The following is a 19,500-nucleotide window of genomic DNA, read 5'->3' on the forward strand; positions in this document are numbered from 1 at the left end:
ATCCACTCATACTAGCACAACACACACTAACACACCACCACCATGTCATTGTCACTGCAGTGCTGAGAATGATCCACCACCTAAATAATACCTGCTCTGTGGTTGTCCTGTGGAGGTCCTTACCATTAAAGAACATGGTGAAAGCAGGCTGAAAAGGTATGTAGAGACACAGATGGACTACAGTCAGTAATTGTCGAACTACAAGGTGCTCCTATATGTTAAGTGGAGCTGATAAAATGGACAGTGTGTGTAGAAACCAGGAGGTGGTTTTAATGTTATGGCTGATCGGCTTGATATATGTATCAAAAAAATAACAATTAAGCCATATTAACTGGGTGGGCTAAATGCAATAGACTTGAGATTGTAAACGCTATGGTAATACTTAAATGGTTGCAGTCATTTCTCAGGAATCCTTAAGTTTATGGTTTAAGGTGCTAATGTCAATATAAAAAAAAAAATAGTATCTATATTTGATCTAAATATGAGCTAGCTAAGTTACCTGTGAAACTTTGTACATTTTATCAAAGTTATGCTGTACTGGACATTAACCTTCACAATTTCATTTTATTTTAAGATTTGTCTTATAAGAAAACAAATCATTATTTTATTCAGATTGGTTTAACAAGCTTATATGGTCATTTTTTACTTTTTGGATGATGTGGGCAACATTTTTTATTGTAATGAGTTAAGATGGAGAGAGATATAGATAGACTTTATTAAAACAAATTACCTGCCATTCAAAACTATTGAACTCTGATCACTGTGAATCCCAATAATTATGTTAGTGTGCTTTGATTTATTCCACGATTACTCCTTTTTTCCTGGCTTACACATTGGATTTTGATTTTATGAACAAAAAGATGCACCAGTGGACATATTAGGCAGACCCTCATTAATGATTACTACCCAAATCAAATATACATAAAAATGCATGATTTATATGATAAGCATTTTTATGAACAAGTTAGAACTCATTTCTTAACTTTTTCAATTCTTTCTGAACCAAAGAAAGTTCATTTTAAAATTATTAATAAAATATATCCTTTCAAAGTTTGCAATAAAAAAATTAAGATCTTGATTTACCTTTTAGAAAATAATTGTCATTTCTGTAATTATGAGTTGGAGGATACAGAACATTTATTCTTTTCATGTACATTTTTATTTATTTTTTGTAAAAGGTTATATGAATGGTTAACTCAAAATAGTGTTAAGGGACAGCCTGAAGATTCCACAGCGAGCAGTGTAAGAATTCTACATTTCAAACATAGACTCAAGAGTGTGCCTTAGAAAACAAAATGCTGCTCTGACAAATTTAGAAATGGATAATTCTTTTCTTGTGAAATTCCGAATGCACTAACATTTACTAATCTCTGCTTGATTCCTGTGATATCAATTTTGATTTTGGATGTGCCTGTAGCGGTTGTTGTATTTAACTCAACTGACCTTTGACAGCACAATTACGTCATTGAAGTAGGACAAAGGACTCTTGATAAGTGGTAAGACTACAGGTACCAGTTTTTCAGACATCAGCAAGTTTATTTGTTATTGAAAAGTGCAAAACAAATACAGGAATATATAGTAAATTTTTAAATCCTGCTTATTCTTTTTTAAATCTTGCTTAACTTTGTAATATTGCCTAAGTACTTGAGGTTTTCTTCAAATAGGTCAAACGAGAATCCAGTTCACAACATATAATAAACTGGTAATCATACTATCCTAAAAGCAAAACGTGTAAAAGCAAAGAACAGTGTAAAAGGTGCACTCAGTTAGGTACCAACAATTACCATAACAACCCCGTTCACTTATAGTGCAACATTTGTAGTAATAAGAAAAGAAAAAAAACATGCAACCTAACTAAAAACTTTGGCTTTTAACAATTTATATGCAGCATTTAATGATTTATTTACTACTGTTTAGAATAATCACAGTAAACGATGTATTCCTTTCAGGGTCTTTCTTTGTTATTTATTTATTTATTTATTTATTTATTTTCCTCACTGGACTTCATTGCCCCCAGCAGGCCATTGGCGGTGGTGAAGAGGTTGATGGGAGAGGAACCATCAGTGATCAGAGTGGATTTCAGACCCAAAGATTGTAGCAGTTTAACCTGAATAAAGAATGAACAGAATGAAGAATTAACAGTTGCAGCACAAAAGTTTTAGAATTGTAGTGAAAAAAATTTGACCTTTAATAGTCTTCATTTTTTTCAAAGCCAGTTTATTGCGTTTATCTTTAAGAGACAGCCTGAAAATTGTTGATTTACACTCAGTCTGCTTTTTAAACACCGAATCAAGAGTGTGCCTCAGAAAATAAAATATTGTTCCAGGAAATAATGAAGAGATTTTTTTCTTGTGAAATTCAAAATGCACCAACATTTACTGATCTCTGCTTGGTTCCTATAATTCAACGGATTTTGGATGTGCAGTGGCTGTTGTATTTCACTCAACTGAAAAATCAAGTCATTGAAGTAGTAAAAACAAATACAGAAATGTATATAGAATTTTTTTTATTTTGCTTAATTGCATGTGTGATATAGCCCTAGTGCTTAAGATTTTCTTCACATAGCTCATATGAAATTCTAGTTCACGTCAATTTGATACAAACACTAACGCAACACAAATTAATAAACTGGTGATCATACTACTAACTTGTAAAAGCAAAGAAAAGCATACAAAAAAAGCATCTGTCAGGTATCAACAATTACCATAATAACCCGATAATTGCAAGAAAGTTTTATAATTAAATTATATTTTGTTTATGCATTTTCTCCACTTTTTTCTCCCGACTTTTTAGCACGTCCAATCGCCCAATTATGTCATGCTTCCTCTCCACTAATGCTGACCCTCGCTCTGATTTGAGGAGAGCAAAGCTAACCCACGCCCCCTCCGACAAGTGGGCTGCAGCCGTATGCATTTTGTTACCCACACCAGGTGAGTGCATATTTGTGAATCAGCCTTGTGTACAGAGACACACAGAGATCATCGCACTCTTTCCCCGCCTCTGTGCAGGCTCCATCAATCAGCCAGCAGAGGTCGCAGTCACATCACTTACGAGGAGTCCCTATCCGGCTTAATACCCGACCCCTATATAAACAACAGGCCAATCGTTGTTCATGTGGCCGCTCAGACCAGCCGGATGGCTACGATACGATACAAAGTTTAGTGTGAATCATTTCACAGTGTGTTTATGCAGCACTTCATAGTATTTATTCTCATACTCTAATCATAAATTTGGAGACCTAGCAGGATTAGATCTAAAACTTTGCTAGTTGCAAAATTTCTTTTTCTAAAGTGTTGTTTTCTATATAATCTCAGTTGAATATAGATATATTGCAAAATTCCTATTCAGGATTTATCATACTTTTTGTACAACTTTGGATGTGCAATGGGTCCATATCTTAAAGTGAACTTTTTCATCAAAGTCTTTGAAAATACATTGCTTATTACATTTCACAGTGTTAAAACATATATGCCTTAATCAGAGATGAGCTGTGAGGATTTAAACCTTTTAAATAGAAACTGCACTGATAGCCTAGATGAATCTAGTAGGAATTAGATGCATTTACTTAAACCTAGATCAATCACTGATGTCTGTTTGTAAAGATGATAAGGTGTACCTGTAATTCTGGCCCGGCTCTTGCCATCTCTGTCAGGGTGCCGCTACCAATAGCCTCTACCAGCTGCTTGAAGCGCTGGCTCTCGATCTCAGACAGCTTCTGCTGCTTCTCTGTCTCTAGTTTATCCATTTCCTTCTTGTAGTGGATCTCCTGCTCACGTGCTTTTGCCAGACGCACCAGTTCAGCCTCCTGCAAAGACAAATGTTGCATGGTAAGATCGGACACAACCAAAAATATCAAAACTTTGAATCACAGCAATGCCTAAATATGACATATCTTATTATATTTCTGGAAAATTGTACTATTTACTACATAGAAAGTAATAGACTAATAATTGTAGTACCACATCATTTAGCAAAAGAAATTAGGGCAAAAGAGAGAAAAAGCTGAAAACAAAATAAATTACCAATGGAAAGTACTAAAGTTATGTTGGTGTTGAAGGGATAAAAAATTGTAAAAGTAAAAGGGAAAGAATTTGAACTAAATGTAGTAAGGCATAGGGCTGTCGCGGTGAAAGAATTTCCCCTTGCGATATTCAGCCTGTCTCAATATCGCGGTATGTGGTGATATCGCCATTTTTTTTGTTTTTGAAAATTACTTAATTTATCTGGATTTTAGAGCTATATAAACAAGCTCTATTGTTAGGCTACGATTCGGTATATTATTGCTTTATAATGACAAAGATGAGACAGCTTTAAGACAAATCAAATGCGTGTTTATTGTTAAATACAGAACAGAGCAGGGATGCGCGTCTTTTCTCTATTAAAAAAGGTTTAAATTAAGCTTCTAGCCTAGGATAGATATACACTGTGAAACAAAAAAAAAGTGTTTAGGCTAAATATTTTAAATGCACATCTAATCAAAATATGGTAAAAAAAAATAGAATAAAGTCTGTAAGAGTTTAAACCTGCGTTATCATGCGCGCTAGAAGAACCAACATGTTCACCTGATGTGGTTTAGAGAGGATCTGAGTGGGGGAGTGATGTTCCCGACGTTACCGATGTTGCACTAATACACGTGCACTGTACCTGCATGCGACTTTACACAGCAGAGCAAATCTAGCCTGGTTATCGCGCCACTATTAACTATCTATTTAGTAGGTATAATTAACATAACAATATAAACTACATTTTAAGTTATTATTCGTTTCAATACATTTTTATTCAACGAAACATACATTTAAATCATTCCAGCAAGCCAGCAAGAGAATATTTGCAGGTTGCAATGCCATAATAACCGTCATTAAGTGTTTTAGTACACCAAGGCTGTTTGAATATAGTCTAAATTACAAGTATTTATTGAGTGTGAACTCAATTTAATCATTAATAAACTTGCCAATAATTCCTGTTGCGATTGTTTACATTTTAAAACACAAAGCCTGACGCTCAGCAGCAACACATGCGAACAGGTTGCGGGAAAATGTCGCTCTTAGCTCATTTTCATTATGAATTTATTTAATATTTATTACGCCCGAATGTAAAAGTAAAACAAGATGGACCCTGCAAAAAAAAAAAAAAAAAAAAAAAAAAAAAAAAAGAGAAGAAAGAAAAAACGTCAATATCGCGGTGATGCGGTTGCTTGGCATGCCCTGCGGTTGGCTTGTCTATACCGCAATATTTCAAAATTGCGGTTAGCGCGACAGCCCTAGTGAGGCATAAAGAAAGAAAGACATACCGCCTCGATTGTTTGAGCCTCAACTTTAAGCCTGGCTTCGTCAACAGCTGCTTCACTCTGAATACGTGCTGCTTCTGCCCGGGACTGAGCTTCTGCTTTTGCTGCTCCTGTACTCTCCACTGCAGCACTGCACATCCCCAACAATAATACACTCTTTAGGGGTCATCAAAGGTTTTTTTCTGTTTCTTTTAGTTTGCAGTTGTTTTTGACTTGTAAATCTCTTACAAATACTATTCTGGCCTTAAATGCTGTCAGACGAGCTGAACACTCACACACAGGGCAATTTAGTATCTCCAGTTAACGTGACTGCATGTCTTTGGACACACAGAAAAGGCCCAGACCGCTCTACTTGGGAATCGAACCTGGGAGCTTCTTCCTGTGAGGCAACAACGCTACCCACCTATCCAAATAACTTTTTATGAAATGTCTGTAAATAAAAAAGGCCTGCAGTTCTTAAAGTTTTGTCACTTCCTGGAGTCATTAAAGCACTATCTCCCTTATGTTATTGATTATTTATTTGGATTTTAACATAATGTTTTACACACTTTGGTTAGATTTATGACAGAAGAGGTAGCTACTCGTTACACAAGATTCATCAGTTCACAAGTTCAATGTCAAACACAGTCATGGACTATTTTGTATCTCCAATTCACCTCACTTGCATGTCTTTGGACTGTGGGAGGAAACTGGAGCTCCTGGAGGAAACCCACAGACACGGGGAGAACATGCAAACTCCACACAGAAAGGACCCGGACCGCCCCACCTGGGGATCAAACCCAGGACCTTCTTGCTGTGAGGCGACAGTGCTACCCACTGAGCCACCGTGCCACCCACTGAGCCACCGTGCCGCCTCTCTACCTTATGTAGATAGATGGCTCTCATTATGATAATATTAAAATTAGCATTGTAAAACCTTTCAGACTCATATATTTCATTTCATTCAAAATTTATTTGATGTAAAGATTTATCAGGTATGAAAGTTTAGTGTTTAGTCTACTAAAAATTAATTGGGCTACTAAGGGGGCAATTACATTTTTTACACAGGGCAAGCAGGTGTTGAATTACTTTAATGGAATAAATTTATTTGTACATTTGTAAATGTATTTATAAATGTTTAATTTAGTATTGGACTGTTACCTGAGTGCCTCCAGTTCTAGCAGTTCTTTCCTTGCTCTCTCAGCCTCGGCCTGGTCTGCGATCTTCTGCCTCTCCAGCTTACCACGTGCTTCCTGCTCGAGACGCTCTGCTTCATGTCTGAAAAACAGAGGGAAAAGTAAATTATAATACCAAAAAGATTAATACCAGTACAGCACACTGTAATGCAGGGGTGTCAAACTTATTTTTACAGAGGAAAATAAAAGGGCCGATTCTAACGTATCCTGCTGTGATTGCAGTCTGCCTTTCAAGTCTTGGACAATGTGTTGTTTTTCTTGGAGGCTAAATTCTGTGTTTGGTGTCAAAATGGCAAATTTATACTGTATATTTATAATGTATATCTACATTTATATTGTACTCCTATACCACAGACACGGCCTCATAACACAAGAGATATACCAGTTTCTCTTCTTAAAGCACAAACTTGTATTCACTTTCCCATCTTCCATTTAATTACCTTCCTTCTGCTTAAATTTTCTCTTCTTGTACATTTTGGGATTATTTGTAAATATTTCTCAACATCATTTGTTTAAAACCGCCTCAGTTAAACGCTGATGTGGAAACACTGCCATCTAGTGGCGGGATGCGGTCACAAAATCGGCATGCATTGTGGGAGATGCAGTTTATGTATGATTTTACAGTGTATTTTAAGACAATCACACGTCTTTTAAGTTCTCGTGTGCCTTCAGTTCTGACTTCTTGAGTACTGAGGTCTGCCACTGCTCTGCTGAAATAGACATGGAGTTCCTGGGAAAAGATGTCTTACACTGGGCGGAAGACAGCAAACACTCTGGACAGGTCGCCACTTTATCACAGGGCAAAAACACTCACACAAACATGTATACACACACACAGGGCAATTTTCTATCTCCAATTGATGTGACTGCATGTCTTTGGACACACAGAAAGGACCCAGACCAAACTCCAAGGGAATCAAACCCAGGACCTTCTTGCTGTAAGGTGACAGTGCTACCCCCCTGAGCCACCCAATTTTTCATACAATGAGGTCTGTAAATAAAGAGTAATGAATACAATATAGTTCTGTGAAAGAGAATTAAGTGTTATATAGATGGGAACCAAGAAAATGATTTATCTATCATATCATATTGGTTCTGGCTATTATTTACAGTGGCAGGGTAAACACCTTTGGTCCCTACTTCATATAGTATGGAAATTTTAAAGATGTTTTAATTTAAGTTTATGATTTATCAGCACAGGTGTGGCACTGGTAATGTGCTGGCAAATTTAGTTTAAATAAACTAAAATATTTATAACAACACATCATGCAAAGTAAAAATAAAAGCTATGTTCTGACCGAGCAGTAGCTTCCTGAGAGTTGGTGGTGATCTCTATAGCCAGCTGTACACTCTTCTGCAGGGCATCACGGGTACGCTGGTCCACCGGCTCCACTGACTGAATGTCCACACTGCTGATCACCAGGCCATTCTGACTAAAGCACAGACTTGAGCGCACTGCCAGCTTCTCATCAAAGCCAAATACGGCTGAGCAGATGATCCGGTTTGAGTTCTGAAGAAACAAACACGAGAGCAGTGTAAGGAAAATAAGAAGAGAGTAAACCCCAAGTGCATCGATGCACTGACAAAACATAAAAATATTCTTTAAAAAATATTGTACTATTTAATTGTAAAAAGTGCAGTCTCACATAGTCTAAAATCTAACACATCATATATTATATTATATTACTATTGCACTATTATTCAACCCCCAGCCTCAGTACTGAGGTGCTAGAGGAAGTTCTTTCACGCTTCTGACACCTCTCTTATGGAATCTTCGCTCATTCTTCTAGTGCAAAATCTTCCAGCACACTGAGGTTTCATAACCATCATTGGAATCATCGTCTTTCTTGAAAGTTCAATTTTCACAAAGAGTTTCACCACAGAAGGCATAACAGTCCTTCTCAAACAGCTTGGTATCTCTGTGAATACATGATGCCAGTCACATGGTCAAGATTGCCAGTTCCTGTAGCAGAAAAACATCCCCTAATCACTCATGCTTGAGCGTAGGGATACTATTCTTCTGGTTATAATCCTCACCATTCTTGTGACCAGACAAACTGCTGATCTGTATGGCCAAACAGTTCCAGTTTTGACTTGTCACTCCATAGAACTGTGTCTCAGAACTCTCAGAAAGTAGATCTATTCAAATTCTTTCTGACATATTCCAGTCAACCATTCCTGTCCTGTCAAGAGTAACGTGTATTGTGGAGTTCAGATATTAATCCTTGGCTGTTAAGTGATCTTCTTATGGTTGCCACTGACACATTTGTCCTAGCCTTTATCAGGTCATCCTGTAAGTCATTTGCAGTAACACAGGTTTTACTTTATTGCCTTCTGCTTAGACCTCTAAACAAAATTTTAGAATTCCTCCCACAGCCAGGCAGGTTTTGCTACTGTGCCATAAGCTATGAACTTTAAGACAATACTCCTAATGGAAAATGTTAAAAATTACTTTTAAACACAAGTTGTAAAATGTAATAAACAAAAATGGAAATGTATTGTGAGGAAAAAAGTTAGGACACCCCCACATTTATTACTACTTAAAATGTCTAAAATTAGAATCCGGTGCACCACATCAGCTGCAATGATTAGACCATCGTTAGAGGACATTGGAGTTTTATTTACACCTCAGACATTAGTTTGGTTTGCTCTTGAGTGTTATCACCATGGTGAGATCTGTAGAACTCTCTGAGGCCTTCAGAAAAAAGGTTGTAGATGCATACGAGTCTAGGAAGGGATTTAAAAAGATCTCAAAACTATTCGAAATCAGCCATTCCACTGTCCGGTAAATAATTTACAAGTGGTGAACATTTAAAACAACTGCCAACATGGCCAGGTCAGGCCATCCTAGCAAGTTCAGCCCAAGAGCAGACCGCAAGATGCGTAAAGAAGTCTCCAACAATCCTACAATGTCATCACGGGACCTACAGGCAGCTCTAGCCACAGTTGATGTCAAGGTACATGCATCTACCATCAAAAAGAGACTGCACAAGTTTGATTTTCATGGGAGGTCTGCAAGGAGGAAACCCTTGCTGTCCAAAAAAAACATCAGGGCAGGACTTAGGTTTGCCAGAGAACACCAACACAAAGACCAGGACTTCTGGAACAATGTGCTTTGGACAGATGAATCCAAAGCTGAATTATTTGGGCACAGTAACTAAAAACATGTTTGGCTCAAACCAAACACAGCATTAGAGCACAAAAACCTCATACCAACTGTGAAGCATGGAGGTGGAAATTTCATGGTTTGGGGCTGCTTTGCAGCAGCAGGGCCTGGCAAGCTCTCCATTATAGAGGAAAATGTAAGACCATCTGTCCAAAAACTGAAGCTGAAGCAGAGGTAGACCATGCAACATGATAACGACACAAAACATTCCAGTAAATCCACCAAGGAATAGCTCAAAAGAAAGAAATGGAGAGTTCTGAAATGGCCAAGTCAATGCCCGGATCTGAATCCTATTGAGATGCTGTGGGGTGATTTGAAACGGGCTGTGCATGCAAGAAACCCCTCAAACCTCACACAGCTAAAAGAATTCTGCATGGAGGAGTGGGGAACTTTCTCCCAGTCGATCTAATCTAATTGAGGTTATAAGCTCCATCTCTCAATACTGTTCAAATGAAGCTCAAATGCCCATATGTTTAATTATGTTCTAAAAGACAAAGGTTCTTATGGGGTGTCCTAACGTTTTCACATGACTGTAATTGTATACATATCCTGTTTCAGTTCATGGATCACCCCACCCTAAAGAAATCCTGAATAATGTAAGCTTTAATTAACCTTGTGGAAGTCGTCAAACTGAACTGAAGCCACAGCTCCTCTGATCCTGGATGCGATGGCTTTACAGGCATCTCCTACAAAGTCAGGAACAGAGAAGAGAGCTGCAGCCTGTGCAGGGTCAGACTGGTTCTTTATGTCAAAGTGCCTGTTCATGGGAAGAATGAAAGAAAGAAAAGAAAGAAATAGACAGATGGCATAGGTAATACACAAATTAGTTTATATATTGAAGAAAAAAACAGTCAAACCTGTATTATGAGCTCCAAATTGTCTTTTTTACAGTAAGTGCTTTTACTTATGATTGCTGTTTACTACACACCACTCTTTGATACAAGAATCACCTACACTTATGGATTTTAGAAGTTTGAGTGTCTTTCAACCACACTGAATAATGGGTATATAAACATCAGACTAAAGCTATTATGGTGCCCTACAGACAGACAGATTGCACAAATAGAGACGCACATAGACACAGACACGCAGCCACACAAATAAACAAATTACCAGTTGTAGGAAAGCTGAAGCTGCAGCCGGGCGTGGTCAGCAGTTTCTATGGTGATGATGTCTGTGCAAAAGTCAGGACCGAGCAGCAAGCAGATAGCTTTGATGACATTAGCTCGTTTGGGTTTATCTCCAGAAAGAGACAGAACTGTAAACTGCTCATCTGGACCCAGCATCACCAAATCAGGTCCAAACACCACCCTAAGAACAGTAGGAAGAGTATTACATATATAATTAGTTTTTAAGCCACTAACTAAATTAGGGTAAAGCCTTTCAGTCATTCAAATGTTTACAGGTAAAATCAATTATATGTTTACAACTTTGTGGCAACAATTTGAGAAGAGGTCCTTTCCAGTTCTATAATTTGTAGGGTCATTTTATTTTTTTCTTATTTATTTTATGGCACCATGTTTACACTCATGCGTTACAAACATGACAAGATAGGTTTGTATTTGAGCTTTTCTGTTATGTTAGATGGCTTTCAGTTTCACATGTGTATGCCCAGCTTGATATTTGTCTCAAGAACACAGTAACAGTAACAACTTACCCAAAAGTTCACAAAGAACCCAAATGAACATTTAAAAACCTACAAGCTTGCTTTACTCAGTTAAAGTCAATGTACATGATATCAGAATGCAAAAGACACTGGGTAATAACAGCATTTATGGTAGAGTTGCAAGGAGCAAACCAAAGAGACCAAAGACAACACAATGGGTCATCTCACATTTTGTAATATGTTGTGAGTCACAAGTGTAACATTTTGGAAGACATGGATTGGATCTGAAGTAAATATAATATTGCATTCCATCATAAGAATAATATGGTGAACATTCATCTTCAAGATCTCCATGATGGTCTCGGGCTGCTTTGCAGGGTCTAGTCAACTAAATGTTGGAACCATGAATTCTGCTCTTTATCAAATAACCCTAATGAAAAATGTCTGTCTGTGACTTTGTAACCTAAAGCTTAAGCACAATTAGGCTTTGCAGCAGGGCAATGACCCAAAGCACACAGGCAAGTCCACCTCTAAATGGGAGCGGCCGATTCAAAGCCCTGATTTTAATTCCACTGAGATGCTGTGACGAGCTTTCCAATGGGGCAGCACATGCACAGAAACCCTTTAATGTAGCCAAATTGAGCAAGACTCGTACAATGGCTGACCCTGCGCTCTGACTCCAGCTTCCAAACAAGTATATGTATATATGACAAATAAAGGCATTCTATTCTATTCTAAATGTGACAAATGAGCAAAAATAGGAAAAACAGAAACTGGGAAGGGGCAAATAGTTATTTACAGCGCTGAAGCTAGTGCATATACTGGTTTCATAAAGATGTCCTGGGAAAAAAAAAAAGATTTTCCAAGCTGGTCAGCCATTGTGCTACAGGCTCTTATAACCAACAAACAGCTGCTTGTTCATCCTCCAGCACCATGTAAATTTTTATGTTGATGTTTAGCATATGAAAGCTGAAAAGAGCCCAGTCATGCTGAATTTACTTATTGGGGGGCATTAAAGACACTACTGCAGTGTCTTACCCAATTACAACATAAGCAAAAAAGAAAAGGACCCTTTTCAAAAATGGCAGGGAACGTTTCAAAAACCTAAATGCAGAGCAGTAGAGGTTTAATACAAATATTGTTACCTGGCTTTCTTCTCTCTGTAGTCATATACTTGCACCGCAGCATTGTGTGGCACACGGTAGGACACTACTCTGGTCTTGTCTCTCTGTTGGACCAAATCATCTCCTCCACGATCAGAGCGGCTGGCCAGTGGGTCACGCATGTTTGCAAGCAGCTTCTCCACATTGGGGGGAAGCTCTTTTTCCCACAGCTCTTCATCCTGTGTCAGCATATAGCTATGGCCGATCACAGCCCGCACCTTCACATAGCATTGGAAGAGAAGAGGATAAAAACATTTAAAATCGCATATTTCTGCATTGTGCAGGTTTTACTTTAAGTTAATGTTAAAACATAAAATTAATATTTAATCAAATTTGGGGGTGTCATGAATCCAGAGAGGTTTTTTTTTTGTTTGCTCCTGTTTGTTTGCCCACAGTCATGTTTAGAAGTCTTGTTTAGTGTTAGTCTGGTTCATGTTTAGCGTTAGCTTAGCTTAGGGTTTAGTTTTGGTTAGGTTCATGTTTCATGTGTTTAGCTTTGTTTATGTATGTTTAGATTAGCATTTAGCTTAGTTCTTGTGTTTGTGTTAATATGTCTTGTCTTTTATTATTATTAAAAATTTTGATTATCATTTCTGCGTGTGTCTGACCCTCTTGTCATGATCTTATATGCATGCATTTGTGCAAATATACTGTATTGGTCTGCTGTATTGTTATATATCAAAATACCAGACACATAGGGGCATGATGGTAAAGATAAAGGTCAAACAATACGACAAGTAGGTGTCATCATACTGTCTGTTCTTTATCATCTTCATGGCTCAGATTCTTGAGCATTTCTTTTCAAAAACCATTTCATGCTAGCTTGTGTGCTTCATGCAAAGCCTTATGATGTAATGCATCATGTGGTTTTGGAAAAGAAAAGTGTTTGCCTATTCAGGTCACCTTTTACACAGTCATACACTGAACCCAACTCTGACATTGCTATATGGAGAAAAGAAAAATATTTTAAAAAGTGCAATGTGGAACTCGGTCAAGTTCTCGGTCCTTGTTTGTTGTCTGCACTAATTACAACAGTGTGACAGAGAAGTAAAATAGTGCACATGTTACACTGGCCTGCCTGCTGTCTTCCATTAAATACGTGTGGAATATAATAAGCTACAAAGTTCTCAGTCAAACTGATACAAATTCCATGAGATTTATGTGAAAAAAGATTCTCTGACCTTGCCAGTCTTTATGTCCCGCACATATATTCCCTCATTCTCATCCAATGGAATGGCTTCACGTCGTAGCATAACCTCCACTGTAGCAGGTGGCACATATTCAATCGGCCCTCGCAGCATCCAGCGATCTCCTGGGCGCCTCCGCACGACAGCCTTTTTGGAGCCCCCTTCCTGCCCTTCTTCCTCTTCATCTTGCTGATAAAGAGACAGGGGGAAAGAGGGGGTAAGAGAGAGAAAAAGGGAAGGGGAGCAAATACAATGGCCAGACATGGGCGGAGAGTGACATGGCTGCACATGAACCATGCACTAATGTGTATGCACAAACAAGCAATGTAAACAACAAAATATTAAAAAAGTAAAAAATAAAAAGAGGAGTAAAATATTGGAAATGAGGATGAAATTAAATGTTTAATCAAAGTGGGAAGAAGACAATGAGAGGGGATAATGAATCAAATTCTGAAAAGGTTACAAAGTGACAATTTTATAGATTTATTAAACATATGCATACACCCAGCTCTTTATTAGGTACACCTATCTGGTACATACATTCATTGATTATTTTATAAGATACACGTATTATATGAATAAAATTTGTGTTTATATTTACTTACAAATACAAATCCACCCCCTCTACACCAGATAATAAATGAAAAAGACCCCCTTAAGACCCACTAATGACAATAAAATGGTAATAAGAATTTAGTGTGTGTTGTACTGGTATGAGTTTATCAGGTGAGGCACTGCTGTTGCAATTTTTTGACAACAGTCAGTATTTAAAATACCAACAACACTGCTGCAGCTACTACAATTATACCAGAACAACACACACTACTACTGTATGTCATTGCAGTGCTGAAAATGGTCCAACACCACCATCATTTGGTCAGGAGGGGGGAGGGGTGACAATGTGTACAAAGCTACAGCTAGTAACTGTATACCCACAAATTCCATCTGTATGTTAGGTGTAGCCTATGAAATAATTAATGAATGTGCTTACCAGATTGGTGCACATAATAAGGTGCATTATATGGCTGCCAACTTGCTTGCAAAAGACATCAGTTGATATGCAGGGCAATTTACTTGTATATAGATTGAACATTTAAATCTGCAGTATATTCTGGATGGTCCTTTCAAATTATTAAAATTGTTTGCTATGAGTTCTTCGTCTTAGTCATAACTATGAAATAAGCTTTTAAAAATGCTTACTTCATAATGCCATATAAAGTATATGTTTCCAGAAACATGACTTTAAAAAAAATATATTTTAGTTCTCAAATTAGAACTCAATGTGAGAAATCTACAATATGTTTTATTTATTTAGAGTGTTGTACTCTAAAATGTATTTACAGTGGTGTTAAAAAAAATAGCAGTCCAACACCATTAACCTGATAAATCACTGTTTTTAGTAGAAGTGATACCTCTGCATAGCAAAAAATTTACTTGAAAGTGTAGTAGAGTAATGAAAACAAAACAAACCCAACAATTAGAACATGCATGCCGCTCATTATGAGTAATCGAAGCATTGATTGAAAGGGGGTTGTTCAAAATAATAGCAGTGAGTTCAATTGGTGAAGTCATTCATTCTGCAGAAGAACGGGTGTCAATTTTGGCCCTTATTTAAGGTAGGAGGGAGGCAAATGTTGCACAGGTTGGTCATAGCGCATTTCCTTCTGAAATACTGGGTAAAATGGGTTGTTCCAGGCATTGTTCTGATGAACAGCGTACTTTGATTAAAAAGTTGATTGTAGAGGGAAAAAACATACAGAAAAGTGCAGCAAACTATAGGCTGCTCAGCTAAAATGATCTCAAATGCCTTGAAGTGACAACCAAAACCTGAAAGATGCGGAAGGAAGTGTGGAACTACTGTTCAAAAGGATCGAAGAATAGCCAGAATGGCAAAGGTTCAGCCAATGATCACCTCCAGAAAGATCAAGGAACATCTGAAGTTACCAGTGAGTACAGAAGATGATTAAGTGAAGTCAATTTACCAGCAAGAACTCCTTGCAAAGTCCCGTTGTTAAGAAACAGACGTGTCCGGAATGGGTTAACATTTGCCAAGGAACACATTGACTGGTCCAAAGAGAAATGGCTTAACATTTTGTGGAAAGCAAAATTGTTCTTTTTGGGTCTAGTGGCCGTAGACAGTATGTCAGACGACCCCTGAGCACTGAATTCAAGCCAAAGTTCACTGTGAAGACAGGTGGTACAAAATGATGATATGGGGATGTTTTTCATACCATGGTGTTACGCCCAGAGCCGTAGATAGAGAGAGTTGCGACACTCCTTGATCTCGCCGCCACGCGGTCACGTGGTTCATGTAACCCTCCAATAGTTCCAAACAAACCCGGCGCTGTCATGTTCTCATATGGGACAGGCAGCAGTGAATTAAATATTAAACGCTAAATAATAAACATTTGTACAATTTCTGGGGATTTTCAACTGCGTTTACATTTACTGCATCTGCTTTAATGTCAATTTGGTATATGAAGTGGAAGATTGATGTTTATAATGACTTGTTAATAGGTCGTTCTTGTTAACACACAGTACATTATATTAGCATACATTACATAATGCCATATCATCAAGTAGTAGAGACAATATACAGTACAGGGATTAAAGAGTTTTTTATGTTTTGTTTTTTGCATAAACTAATCTCCCTTCACTTTCCTGAGGATTCATAATAATAATCATTTTGGCTAAACACTAAGTCATGTGCTGGATTCATAAGGTTTACCTGCACTGAATGAACAGATTGATAAACACACTACCGTACCTTTAACATTATAGTGCAGGTACATGAAAAAGCTTCATTCATCTCTTATTTCATGAGTGATTAATCATTGATTCCTACATGTAATACATTAATGAATTCATTATGAATATGCACTAGTTCATTTTGTCTAATGTAAGTGGTGGAGAAGGAACACAAACCATGTAGTTGAGTTAAAGTAGAGATATCCAAGGTAACATATTACTCCAGTAAAAGTAGTAGTAAAAGTAAAATACTCTTTACCTCCACTAAAGTACTAAACTAAATTTACCTTCAAATGTACTTAAGTATGAAAGTAAAAGTATAATGATTTATTGTGGTTCTAATGTTTTATGATCATTTCTGTAACAAGACTCTTGATTAATCAACTAATTTTAGGTGAAAAGACTCTAGTGTCATTAATTAATCTTAACTGACTGAGCTAAATTGGGTTATACCTATTAATTAAGATAAACATGTAACATTTAGTGCTGAGCAAATGCTAAACAATAACAGTATTAAGTATATTAATGACATTAAATTCATTATTTTTTTAAAACAAAGCAACATACAGCTAAAAATGCTTGATAAGTAGTGGAAATGAATGGGGCTCTATGGGATGTTTGGAACTATTCAGAGCTCCACAACCCGGAAGCTGCGCAGAAAATATGTCCCGCCCCCTTTCCAACGGTTCCCTATGAGAGTGTCGCCACTCTGTTCTCTCTACCGCTCTGGTTACGCCTATTTATCTCATACGAGGGATCATGGATCAGTTTAAATATATCAGAACACTTGAGGAGATCATGTTGCCCTATGTCGAAAAAGAAATGTCCTTAAAATGGGTGTTTCAACATGACAATGACCCAAAACATCTTGGTTACAGACAAACAAGATTGAGGTAATAGAGTGGCCAGCCCAATTCCCTGACTTCAATCCCATAGAGAACTTGTCTTCTGACATCTGAAACATGTTTTTTTTAGGAAAAACCCAAAAATGCAGAAGAACTGTGGAACGTAGTCGGATCATCCTGGACTGGAATACCTGTTTAGAGGTGCCAGAAGTTGGTCGACTCCATGCAACACAGATCTTAGAAACAATTGTTACAGTGTATCACAAAAGTGAGTACACCCCTCACATTTCTGCAGATATTTTATTATATCTTTTCATGGGACAACACTATAGACATGAAACTTGGATATAACTTAGAGTAGTCAGTGTACAACTTGTATAGCAGTGTAGATTTACTGTCTTCTGAAAATAACTCAACACACAGTCATTAATGTCTAAATAGCTGGCAACATAAGTGAGTACACCCCACAGTGAACATGTCCAAATTGTGCCCAAAGTGTCAATATTTTGTGTGACCACCATTATTATCCAGCACTGCCTTAACCCTCCTGGGCATGGAATTCACCAGAGCTGCACAGGTTGCTACTGGAATCCTCTTCCACTCCTCCATGATGACATCACGGAGCTGGTGGATGTTAGACACCTTGAACTCCTCCACCTTCCACTTGAGGATGCGCCACAGGTGCTCAATTGGGTTTAGTCCATCACTTTCACCTTCAGCTTCCTCAGCAAGGCAGTTGTCATCTTGGAGGTTGTGTTTGGGGTCGTTATCCTGTTGGAAAACTGCCATGAGGCCCAGTTTTCGAAGGGAGGGGATCATGCTCTGTTTCAGAATGTCACAGTACATGTTGGAATTCATGTTTCCCTCAATGAACTGCAGCTCCCCAGTGCCAGCAACACTCATGCAGCCCAAGACCATGATGCTACCACCACCATGCTTGACTGTAGGCAAGATACAGTTGTCTTGATACTTCTCACCAGGGTGCCGCCACACATGCTGGACACCATCTGAGCCAAACAAGTTTATCTTGGTCTCGTCAGACCACAGGGCATTCCAGTAATCCATGTTCTTGGACTGCTTGTCTTCAGCAAACTGTTTGCGGGCTTTCTTGTGCGTCAGCTTCCTTCTGGGATGACGACCATGCAGACCGAGTTGATGCAGTGTGCGGCGTATGGTCTGAGCACTGACAGGCTGACCTCCCACGTCTTCAACCTCTGCAGCAATGCTGGCAGCACTCATGTGTCTATTTTTTAAAGCCAACCTCTGGATATGACGCCGAACACGTGGACTCAACTTCTTTGGTCGACCCTGGCGAAGCCTGTTCCGAGTGGAACCTGTCCTGGAAAACCGCTGTATGACCTTGGCCACCATGCTGTAGCTCAGTTTCAGGGTGTTAGCAATCTTCTTATAGTTCAGGCCATCTTTGTGGAGAGCAACAATTCTATTTCTCACATCCTCAGAGAGTTCTTTGCCATGAGGTGCCATGTTGAATATTCAGTGGCCAGTATGAGAGAATTGTACCCAAAACACCAAATTTAACAGCCCTGCTCCCCATTTACACCTGGGACCTTGACACATGACACCAGGGAGGGACAACGACACATTTGGGCACAATTTGGACATGTTCACTGTGGGGTGTACTCACTTATGTTGCCAGCTATTTAGACATTAATGGCTGTGTGTTGAGTTATTTTCAGAAGACAGTAAATCTACACTGCTATACAAGCTGTACACTGACTACTCTAAGTTATATCCAAGTTTCATGTCTATAGTGTTGTCCCATGAAAAGATTTAATGAAATATTTGCAGAAATGTGAGGGGTGTACTCACTTTTGTGATACACTGTATATTAAATATTAGTTCAGTAATTTAAAGTAAAGTGAAACCTCAAACATTTTTTCATGTTATAGAAATTTTTTTTTAGTTTTTTTAAGAAAAATGCTGGCACTGCTATTTTTTTGAACAACCTAATATTCATTTTTCTTAATTTTCTGTAAAGGATGAACGCAAACTGGCTAAATGTTAATAATGTTTTGATTTAGAATTGAAAGTGTAGTATTTTCAATGCATTTGCATTTATGGAAATAAAAGTTATTATAATGATTTTGTGCTTTATTCGGTTTTTTGAAATCACTGCTATTTTTTTGAACACTACTGTAAGTATATTCACGTGAAATTTTAGCCAAGTAGCTTGCTAAGAAAAACTCAGATTGCAGTTAACAAGCACAGTAACTATTAGGTTTTAACAAGTCCTACTGACCTTTGCTTTTTACAGATAAGATTTATGATTTTGCATGTTTTGTGAGGGTGTGCAGTGTGTTCA

The 19,500-nt window shown here is 37.9% G+C and overlaps 1 protein-coding gene across 1 annotated transcript in view; it reads right to left on the reverse strand.

Moving 5' to 3' along the window:
- Positions 1-1,939: 1,939 nt before the first annotated feature.
- Positions 1,940-19,500, reverse strand: part of mvp (major vault protein) — a 35,723-nt gene continuing 18,162 nt past the window's right edge. The window contains exons 9-17 of the mRNA XM_063018676.1: positions 13,579-13,773; positions 12,380-12,615; positions 10,742-10,939; positions 10,241-10,385; positions 7,761-7,972; positions 6,428-6,544; positions 5,291-5,417; positions 3,617-3,805; positions 1,940-2,107 (exon numbers count right to left, since the gene is read on the reverse strand). Coding sequence (XP_062874746.1) covers positions 1,982-2,107; positions 3,617-3,805; positions 5,291-5,417; positions 6,428-6,544; positions 7,761-7,972; positions 10,241-10,385; positions 10,742-10,939; positions 12,380-12,615; positions 13,579-13,773 — 1,545 coding nt within the window. The 3' untranslated portion in view covers positions 1,940-1,981. The remainder of the gene's footprint in view (positions 2,108-3,616; positions 3,806-5,290; positions 5,418-6,427; positions 6,545-7,760; positions 7,973-10,240; positions 10,386-10,741; positions 10,940-12,379; positions 12,616-13,578; positions 13,774-19,500) is intronic.

This window comes from Trichomycterus rosablanca, chromosome 22 (assembly GCF_030014385.1).
Source record: "Trichomycterus rosablanca isolate fTriRos1 chromosome 22, fTriRos1.hap1, whole genome shotgun sequence".
NCBI classification, from domain to species: Eukaryota; Metazoa; Chordata; class Actinopteri; order Siluriformes; family Trichomycteridae; genus Trichomycterus; species Trichomycterus rosablanca.